General features: G+C 38.9%; 1 protein-coding gene across 10 annotated transcripts in view; it reads left to right on the forward strand.

Annotated features, from left to right (window-relative positions):
- The window catches only part of LOC115215619 (YTH domain-containing protein 1), a 71,598-nt gene that overhangs the window by 5,654 nt on the left and 54,519 nt on the right, over positions 1-11,425 (forward strand). For 2 of the 10 annotated variants that reach the window (XM_029784845.2, XM_029784847.2), the window contains exon 1: positions 5,794-6,265. The exons of 3 other annotated variants lie outside the window; for them this stretch is intronic. In XM_029784845.2, coding sequence (XP_029640705.1) covers positions 6,250-6,265 — 16 coding nt within the window. In that variant the 5' untranslated portion in view covers positions 5,794-6,249. Of the gene's footprint in view, positions 1-5,791; positions 6,266-11,425 lie in introns of those variants that run through there. 5 more of the 10 variants (XM_029784848.2, XM_029784850.2, XM_029784846.2 and 2 more) reach the window with 4 other exon arrangements.

Raw genomic sequence — 11,425 nt, forward strand, 5'->3', positions numbered from 1 at the left:
TCCTTTCCCTACCCACTGTTTTCAGTGCTTCACATTTTTATAGAGAACCCATTTCTTGTCACCAGTCACTATTCGGTCCAAAAAAGGTTCATTCATGAGACGTGACAGCAAAGAAGACCACACATCCACTCTCTGGAAACAAAGCACACTGCTTGTATGACAGTGACACTCATTTACAACTATTATAGTGCAAGGTAACAGTAGCACACTCATGCATGCATGATGATGATGGCAATCCCTCAAGGTCGAGGATGATGGTCTTCACGCAAATTTACTGGTGAATCTGTAGGTGACCGATAAGACCAATTCTTCTTTGAAAAGATCGGTCGCAGTGCGGACATCTAGTGCCGGAAGGGAGAGTTGCACGTGGTTGTTGTTGGCACTCCTTCCGTCGTCGTCTTTTCTCCTCCAGCTCTGCAGACCTTTTCGACTCGAAAGTCGCCATTCCCTCATGGATGGTGGTTTTCCAGAGTGGTCTGTTTTTTGCCGTTTCCTCCCAGTTAGTGAAGTCGATGTCACACTTTTTGAGGTTCGTTTTCTGGGAGTCTTTGTAGCGTTTCTTCTGGCCTCCTTTTGTACGCTTGCCGTCTTTGAGTTGGGAGTAGAAGATCTGTTTGGGAAGTCATTCGTCAGTCATTCTAACCACGTGGCCGCTCCATCTTAGTTGGCCTTTGATGACATAGGCTTCGATGCTGGTCATTTTTGCTTCTTGTAGCACACTGACGTTTGTTCTTCCCAGCTGATGTTAAGGATCTTCCGAAGACAGCGTTGGTGAAATTTCTCGAGCGTTTTCAGGTGGTGACTATACGGGGTCCAGGTTTCGGATGCGTAAAGGAGGGTTGGAATAATGACTGCCCTGTACACCATGAGTTTGGTTTCAGTTCGGATGTCCCGATCAGCAAAAACTCTTGTTCGAAGCTTGCTGAAAGCTGTTCCTGCACACCTCAGACAGTGTTGGATTTCATCGCTGAGGTCTACCTTTGCTGACAGATGGCTCCCAAGGTAGCAGAAATGGTTCACATTTTCCAGTGGAATTCCTTCGAGTTGAATCGATGGCGGGTTGTCAACACAGCCATTGGGAGGAAGTTGGTAGAGTAAGTGAGTCTTCTTGATGTTGATGCTCAGTCCAAGTTTAGTATATGCATGATGAAAAGCATTTAGGATCAGTTGGAGGTGATCCTCTCTGTAAGCTGCTACACTGTTGTTGTCGGCATATTGGAACTCTAGCAAGCTTCGCACCATTGTTTTTGACGTACTTTTGAGGCGAGCAAGGTTGAAAAGCTTGCCGTCCATTCTGTACGAGATCTCGATGCCAGGTGGAAGGTCATCTCATGTGATGTGCAACACTGTCGCGATAAAGCTGGTAAAGAGAGTTGGCACTATCACGGAGGTGACTTTAAAGGGCTCAGAACTGCCTCCGTTGGTCTGGACTCTGGCGTGCATATTGTCGTGGAGGAGTTTGAGGATCTGGATGAATTTATCTGGGCATCTATACTGGGCGAGAATATCCAGAGGAGCTCTCGCGAGACACGATCAAAGGCTTTGGATAGGTCAATAAAGGCCAAATAGAGTGGTTGGTGTTGCTCACAACATTTTTCTTGTAGCTGTCGCAGCATAAAGATCATGTTGGTTGTGCTTCGTGATGGCCTAAAGCCAGTCTGCATCTCAGGAAGGATCCTCTCTGACAGCGTTTTGAGGCGGTTGTTCAGGATACGTGCAAGAATCTTCCCAGCAGTTGCTAATAAGGAAATACCCCGGTAATTTCCACACTCAGAATGATCGCCCTTTCGTTTGTAAATGGTAATGATGTTAGCATCCCTGAAGTCGGATGGTACAACTTCATTTGTCCAGATTTTGACCAAGAGTTGGTGGAGCTGGTGTTGGACAAAATCACCTCCCAGTTTGTAGATCTCAGCTGGGATTCCGTCAGAACCCGCGGCTTTGTTGTTCTTCATCGCTGTGATAGCAATTTTGACCTCTTCGAGGGATGGAATTCGAGCAAGAGAGTAATCTTTGGCCTCTTTAGGAATCATGTCAAGTATGCTTTTGTCGATGGTAGCCTTGTGATTGAGGAGGTCATCGAAGTGTTCTCTCCATCTGTCTCCTATTTCGGTGTTGCTTTTCAGGATGGTCGCTCCGTCTTTACTCTTCAGAGGAGCCTGTCCATGTGTGGAAGGTCCGTATATTTCCCTCGTGGCTTTGAAGAACCCTCTGGTGTCGTTTACATCTGCTAGCTGCTGGATTTCACGAGATTTGTGTCTCCACCACTGGTTCTTCAGGGTACGGATTGTCCTTTGAACTGCGGCTTTGCACTTCTTGAAAGACTCTCGTTTAGTGGCAGACTTTGGATCATTCTGTGAGCTGATGAAAGCTTTCCATTTTTGGTCAATCAGTTCTTTGAGAGCTTCATCATTGTCGTTGAACCAGTCCTGGTGTTTCCTTTTCTTGCGACCGATGGTTTCTTCGCAAGCGGTGATGACTCGTGTCGCTTTCCAGCAGTGCCTACAGGTCAATCTTCAAAATAAGACTCCAAACCATCTCGTCAAAGAAAATTGGAACCTGCTGAAAGCATGCATACATAAGTGTATTGTATATAAACATGAGATGGGCTTCTTTCAGGGTTTCTGTCTACCAAATCCACTCACTAAGCTTTGGTTGGCCTAGGGCTGTAATAGAAGACACTTACTTGAAGTGCCTCATATTAGTACTGAACCTATGCAAACATACATAGACATACATACATATATACATACATGCACGCATACATACATACATATATGTTAGGATTGCCTGCACGGACCCATACAACAGACAAACAACATCAACAGTGTTGCCGATTGTCTGCCAATGATCTTCATGCACAAGATGATGAATTTTCTCCATATTTCCAAGGGGTGACACTCATGGCTGGCCTTCCAGATCACTCTTCTGCTTTTGAAGCACTCATGCCACATGAAACATTGTGTACCACCCATTGCCTCATCACTGTAAGCTTGCCAAAGCACGCTTGATGTCTCCATAGCAGACTTCACAAGTTTAACGCAAAATTTCATGTTGGCTCTTTGTTCCAACTTCCTGTCCATGACAAAAATCACAGACTACGGCATACACATGATCTCAAAAACACAAATTTCACAATTTGTGAAGTAAACACAGTAATGTCACTCGGCACACTGCCCCATGAAGGTCATTGCTAGCTCTCACTGTGCACGCAACCACGTGCTGCCATTTGTTGGCACACTACAGAACTAGTCCAGAACTTTTTCATATTGTATGTTCATAGCTTGATTTGCATTCTCTCTGCCTTTCACCCCTCTGAGGTCAATAAATAAAGTATCATTATAAATCAATGGACTGGTGGAAACATTTGAGCTTGGTAGTTTTTGTTCTGGATCTTTGCATTCTGAGTTCAAATACCACCATGGCCTATTTGGATGATAGACTTAATTTAACATCTAAGATTTAACATTTCCACTTTGGCAGACTCCAGTTACAATTTTCTTCAGGTTGAGTAGCCCATCCCACTCAAAAGGTCCCTGAATAAGGTTTGAGGATGTTGAACAAAACAGCCATGTTTCCAAGGTGAACTATTCAAACCCTCAAAGAATTCCTCTCAACACATGGCTATGATGCTCCGCAACTACTTCTGCTCATGATCAGAGTTGCACATATCATCAGCCACTAAGGGACATGATCAACTGGTTAAGGTCAAACAACTGACAAGCAAATCTGTGGTATTGAGCAGAATATTTGCTGTAGCCCATCTTTTATACCAAGACAAAAACAATGTATATGATAACACTTCCAATCAGTTAAGATCAGAAGCCATGAGAGCCACTGCCTGGTACTGCATCAGGGCATTCTTCTTCTTCTTCTTCCCCCCCCCCCACTACCACCATCATTATGAAGGTGGTAAGATGGCAGAATTGTTAGCATGCAGGGCAAAATACTGAGTGGCATTTCGTCCATCTTTACATTTTGAGTTCAAATTCTGCTGAGGTCAACTTTACCTTTCATCCTTTTGGGGTTGGTAAATTAAGTACCAGTTGAACACTGGGATCAATGTAATTGGCTCATTCCCACCCCACCCCCAAATTGCTGCCCTTGTGGCAAAGTTTGAAACCATTATTACCTCTGCCTTGGCGAAGGTGGAGGTATTGTTTTCAGTTATATTTGTTTGTCCATGGACAAGATATCTCAAGAACCGCTGAATGGATTCAGATGAAACTTTCAGGGATGCTTGACCTCGTGACTGGCACAAACTGATTAGACTTTGGGATCAATCCAGTACCGGACAAGGATTCTGGATTATTTTTCCTGTTTTTTTTTTACTTAACTTTTGAGAGCGGTCAGGTTAATTTTTAGTATTCTCGTTTGTGAGTGCAGTCGAGTTTATTTTGGATATTCTCATTTTAAAAATCGTCTCTGGCTAATCATTGAGAGGACGTTAGGGTTGCCTTGGCGGAGGTTTGCGCTCTCTTGAGTGCTCTTGTTATTATTCTTTGTTTTGTCCTGTACTGTTCATTGTTTTTCTTAATGTAAACCTTTGTGGTTAATAAAGAAATCATTGGTAAGCTGACAGAATCGTTAGTGCATCGAACAAAATGTTTAGCAGCATTTCTTCTAGTTCTTTACGTTTTGAGTTCAAGTCCTGTCGAAGTCACCTTTGCTTTTCATCCTTTCGAGGACGATAAAACAAAGTACTAGTCAAGAACTAGGATCGATGTAATTGGTTTGTTCCATCCCCTTAAAATTGCTGGTATTGTGCCAAAGTTAGAAAGAATCGTTATTTGTTGTAGTAAGGCGGCAAGCTGGCAAAATTATTCGAGCGTCAGAAAGATGCTGTGCGGTATATCTTACGATTCGTTACGTTCTGGGTTCAAGTTCGACTGACGTCGTTATCGCTTTTAGATGTAATCGACTGGCCCCTTTCCCCCAGAGTTAAGGCCTTATGCCAATAGTAGAAAGGATTATTATTCTTAGTCTTAAAGAAAGCCTTAATGTACACAATTAATAGAAAACTAGGAATAATATTTTTACGAAACGATATTTTTTTGTGTAAACTATAAATGTAAATCTAAGGGAGCTAAGTCTTTCATCAATGGTTAATAGATACACTTTTACAAAGAACATTAAATATAATTCTTTAAAAAATATCAATTAATGATCCCTAACTTCATTACTTCCATACTGATGGAAAATAAGCAGGTATTAAATGCTCCAAATTCGGAAGAAAATCGGGAGCATTTAAGCATCTTTAACCGCAAGGAGAATTAATTTTAAAATATATTGAAAAGGTTGCAAGACGCAACGAAAATTTTAGGAAAATAAAAATAAGAAAAAAGTGGAAATTCTACTGGTGAGTGTGTTACATTATAAGGCACAAAAAGAAAACGACTCTCCGCAGACACAACAGAATATGCTTCAGCTCACGAACTCATATAAAGAATCTTGCAAACCAAATCCCAAAACGAAATAATATTTTTTTAAAATGCTAAAATTATTAAAAAAAATAGCTACTGATTTTTTATTACCCACAAGGGGCCAACAAAGAGGGGACAATACAATCTGATTTTGGGGTCAGATGAGCGAATGATTATACAAAAAAGATGACATTAAAAATTTTACAAAAATAAGAAAATCTAAAAAAACTTTTTAAAAAATAGCTACGTTTTTCCTTTCAAACGGGTACTTTGTTTAATTAGAAAACGAAATTAACAGATCCAAGAACTGTAATTGTAGTAGTTCGAGTACGTTGTCGCTAGAGGACGCCACAAGTCATCCGTCGTTGAGCGACATTTTCTCTTCCCTCATTTCCTCCTCAATCTTCAACACATTTTTTCTTCTTCTTTAAATCTACTTTGTGTGTATTTTTTTTACTTCCTCCCACCGTCTGATGTGTATTCTGTATTATCGCCATTGTACCGTCTCTTTCCTTTTGTATCAGTGAGAGGAGAGAGAGAGCGAGTGCAAAAGCCTCAAGTTAAAGAAAGAGTGAGAGAAGGTGCGTGTGTTCAGAGCTTTATACACACACACGTCTGTGTGTGTATGTATATATTATATACATTACATCTATGTATAAAATAGATAATTAATTATCATCATCGAACCAGAACTGCTGCTAGTTAGATCATATTTGCTATTTTTATATTTATTTCTGTTCTGTAAATACCTCTGACACTCGGGGGTCAACTATTATTATTAGCAGTAGAATCACAAACCCAATTTCTTTACGACATAAATGAAGAAATGAGCAGTGTCCGAGGTGAGTGCTAATTATGTTTTATTCCTATAAATGTGTATTGCTACAGAGTTTATTGTTTTACATAGTTATAATTTATGGAGTATTCCATTTCTCTTTGCCTTTGTTGTTTCGTCTTTGTATCATCCTTGATGTCCTTGTGGCAAATAAGCTTCATATTTATAAATAATCTAATGTATTTTCAGATTTGTAATATTTTCATATCAAGTTCTTTCTTTTCAATTTTGTTTTTGTAATTTCCTTTATGATAACTGATAGCTTTTTATTTTCTCTTCCCTCACTTTTAAATGTTCCTCTTCTCTATTTCTAACACCTTCTCTTCCGTTTCTCGACCATCTTATTACCATTGACCAGGATTTTTTGTTAAATCTCACAAAATCTTTCTCCAAATTCTATTATTACACTTAACTGAACTATGGACGAGATTTAGCTTAACGGTAAAAATGAAAAAAATGAAACTAGGAAAATACAAAAGAAAACCCAAACTTATGTGGTGTGAGATAAAAATTAGGTCTTTGTGTTGATAGAGAATGTCACTAGTGGTTTATTTTCATTGCCTTTTAAATGGCCTTGCTCGTTGAGATAGTTTTGTTTTATAATTTTAGCTTTTTTAAAGTGATTCTAAGTGATCGATCAGTATGTTTTCCAAATATAATTTAGCAATTTATTTTGGGGATTAAACATATTTCATGCCTATGTTTCAATTTTGATATTTATTTCTTTTATGATGTATACTCACAAATGCCCACCCACATTTAATTTGTTCTATTTATTAGTAAAAAAAAAGCAAAATAACGATTTATAGCTCATATGTTGTTTAATGTCAGTATTGCTAACATACATATGACACATAAATACGCACACAAACACACAGCTGTGTATATTCACATACACACATGCGTGTGTACTCTATATATTCTCTCCCTCTGTATATATATATATATATACACACACACACACATCAAAACACATGACCAAGTGTAGTATAATAGTTTCAACCACTGCTAAAACAAAAGATAGAATTATATAAATATTGCAGAATAAAAATTTTATCCTGCGTATTGCCTCAGAAGTGAACTAGTAATTGTATCCCAACACACACACACACAGAGCTTCTGTCATTGTCCTTTTCCTACATGTGTTTTCTACGTTATTTGTTTCTTGAATTTAAAGTATTTGCCTGTCTGATTTCGGTTTCAAATACTGCTCGCCGTTCTCAAAGCGATGAAAGATCTATTTCCTCAAAAGATCTCTAAAGTGGATCATGGCATTCAATTAATAGAAAACAACCCGACTTGTTTGTCTCGAGACACTGAAATTGATTTTTTTTCCCTTCTTCACTATTTTTTCTTTATAAATTAAATGTCAGGTGAAAATCATTAACGGTTAACTGAAAATGTTGACATTTTTATCGAGAATTTGTACTTTTACATTTTAGTAGAAAGCTATTGTTTATATATTTTCATAGATTTTTTTGGTTCATTCTCTTCTACCCCCTCCGCACAAAATATACGAAAAATTATATTCTTAAAATATAAAAAAAAATTAAGTTAATAATAACCAGAATAAAAATTTTGAACATCCACTTTACATCATTTTGGTTCACGTGGTTAAGACAAGTGCTCAGAATGAGCAAATCCATTCTCTGATTGGAAACAAAAGAGCAGTTTTAAAAGAAGATAGAAAGAGACAAAAAAAATAGGTGACCAATTTTGTTTTGAGAAAACTACAAAAGGAAGAGTAACCGACATGGTTGCCAAAGTAGTTGTATAAATCTGGTGGAAAACAGGATACGTGTGAAACGAATGAAAAGTCCTTTAGTTTCTTTATCCCATGTTGGCATATGTGAAATTTGCTACAGCTGCTCGCCAGCTAATTTTTCTGAGAATTCATCTGTGAGAAAGTAAGAAAACAAAGAATTGTGGTTTTCAATTGCCTCGATGAATTCAGGCGGAAATAACTGGAAGACATTTCGAAATGCAAAGCCAAACAAAACTGAGATTGGTTGATGCTCAGAGAGAAATGAGTAGTGTAATGGATTATTATGTATGTTGGATATAAAAATAGTGTGACGTTGATGGTTGAGGTAGAACAAAGAAAATATGGCAGATTAGAAAATGTTTAGCGTTGCAGGGAAAAGATGGTACAGGACCTAGGGAACCCCATAGAGACAGGTATCTGGCTCCTGCCAGTTCACAGATTGGTAGTAAAATTAATGATAAGGAAGAAAGTTTTATGGGTGTTGTGAACTTATTTTCCAATTTTTGTTATTCTTATTTAGGGTTATGTAACTCAGTATTTCTGATTGATTGTGTAATTTTATGCCTGCTTTCCATTCTAGCATAAGCTGGACAGGTTCTTGTTCAAATCGAGTTCTTATTCCGAGTGACAGTCATTTTAGGTTGAGGTTCTAAGTCCCTCATACATTTCTTTAGTTTCTTTACAGTGTGCTGGTTGCATATTTTAGTGTGGCACCAGCACTAGAGTTGTGAATGTGTCCTCTTAACCTGTAACTTGCCTCGGCTCATTTGCCAATCATTTTTACAGTATTTGTATGTATGCATCTCTCTCTATATATACATGTCTCTAGATGGATGGCAAAATGAGATACCAGATTAAATATATATGAACACACACATACATATGAGTATGGATGGGAGCAAGGCTTGGCCATTGATAAAGTTCCCTTTATAGTTACATTACTTTCACTTTCATCCCCTTTGCTACAACAGGGTAGCCTAATTCACAGTTTGGTAAGCAAACCCTTGAGGGAGCCATTGCTTACATATGATGAGGGATTTCCTCAATCAGTTTCAATGATGAACATTCAGTATGTTAATCAACTGGATTACCTAGCTGCTAAGTTAACATAAAAGTGGTTCAGAATTTCACACACATATATATATATGTGTGTGTTTATGTGTGGAGGCACAATGGTCCAGTGGTTAAGGCAGCGGCCTCGCAGTCGTAGAATCACTGTTTCAATCCCCAGACCGGGCGTTGTGACTGTTTATTGAGCAAAAACACCTAAAAGCTCCACGAGGCTATGGCAGGGGGTGGTGGCAATCTCTGCTGTACTCTTTTTCCACAACTTTCTGTTACTCTTTCTTCTGTTGGGTGCTCGCTTAGCCAGAGGGGTAACGTCTATATGTATATATAAACAATGCAAAGTGCATATATATATATATATATATATATATATATATAGATATATTTATATCTATATATATATATCTGTAAAGAAAGAGCCGACAAAGAAGCCTGGGCTATAGACAACATAAAATCTAACCCCAGAGCTTTCTACAGGTATATCAAAGAAACAGCTACGGTGCACTGTAGGATAGGGCCACTCCTTGAAAAGGATGGCACACTCACAGGAAATCCAATGAGGATATGAGCAATTCAAGAGTATTTTCACTCCACCCCCTAGGGCATTTTCAAGTCAGCAATCCAACTGACTTCTTTACCACTGCAGATATAAAATCAGAGGCAGTGATGATTGATTACATCAATATAAAGGAAGACGATGTAATAAAGGCTATAGATGAAATGAAAACAGACTCAGCTACTGGCCCCGATGGATTCCCAGCAATCCTTCTAAAAGTATGTAAGAGAGTCCTAGCAAGACCACTGCAGTTCCTCTTTCAGAACTTCCTTGCAACTGGCAAACTTCCAAGAAAACTGAAGGAAGGTAAAATATGCCCTATTCATAAAGGAGGTAGCAGAGCGGAGGCCAAGAACTACAGACCTATGGCTTCATGACTTTCTGAAGGATAGAAGCCAGGTGGTAGTAGCCAATGGGGCCACCTCCAATAACACGCAAATAGTGAGCGGTGTTCCGCAAGGCACTGTTTTGGGACCACTACTGTTCATAATGGCATGCCCTCAGCCACGCAGAGAGCCACAATCACAGGTTATGCAGATGATACAAAAGTTTCACAGGCAATACAGAACCCTGAGGACACTAAACACCTGCAATGTGAGCTAGACAAAATATACAAGTGGGCCGAAAAGAATAGCATGCAGTTCAATGCTGAAAAGTTTCAAGCTCTATACTATCAGCATGCAAAACTGAATGCAATACCCAATGAATACACTGGACCCGGAGGAATAGCAATCCCAGAGGCACAATCAGTGCGTGACCTAGGTATTCACATGAGTGATGACGCGACCTTTCGTGTACATGTTGCTACATTGGCAATGAAATGTAGACGACTGGCCGGATGGATCCTCAGAACCTTTAGAACAAGAGAACAAGAAACCATGATGGTCCTCTGGAGGACACTTGTCCTAAGCCACTTTGACTACTGCTCTCAGTTATGGTCACCATCCAGTGTCAAGTTGATCACAGAGCTTGAGGCGATCCAACGTAGCTACACGAAGAAGATAGCCTCTATGCAGAATGTAAGCTACTGGAAGAAAAGAGAAGAGATTAGAACTATATTCCCTGGAGCGTAGGCGGGAAAGATATGCCATAATATACATCTGGAAGTTTCTGAGGGACGTGTCCTGACTTGGCATCGAGAGTTACGCAAATGCCAGAACTGGGTGCCACTGCATGGTGCCTAGGACTCCAAACTTGCCATCAAGATGTAGGACAAGATTCTGTGATAGCCTGGGCTTCCGAGGCCCACAGCTCTTCAATATCCTCCCGAAGAACCTGAGAGACCTGCATGGGGTGGATGCAGATGTCTTTAAAATGAAGCTGGATCTCTTCCTGTCAGGTGTCCCAGATGAACCAACTTCACGGCAGGAGGGGCAGATGAGGGCAGCTGCATCGAACTCTCTCATGCACCAAATGGCAGTTGCTAGAAAGCTTGCGTGAAGTGAAACCAAGTAGCAACACCAAATGGCGGTGCCCCAGATTGGCCAAAGCTCATAAGCTGAAACTAGAATCAATCAATCATATGTATGTATATATATATATGTTGTGCTATACATATATATATACATATATTATATACATATATATATACATATATATATATAATATATATATAATATATATAAATTATATATATATATATATATGTATATATATATATATACATACATTATATATCATACAATATATATATTAACATATATATATACATATATATACATATATATATATATATATACATATATATATATATATATACATATATATATATAATACAT

Source organism: Octopus sinensis, linkage group LG9, assembly GCF_006345805.1.
Source record: "Octopus sinensis linkage group LG9, ASM634580v1, whole genome shotgun sequence".
Lineage (NCBI taxonomy): Eukaryota > Metazoa > Mollusca > Cephalopoda > Octopoda > Octopodidae > Octopus > Octopus sinensis.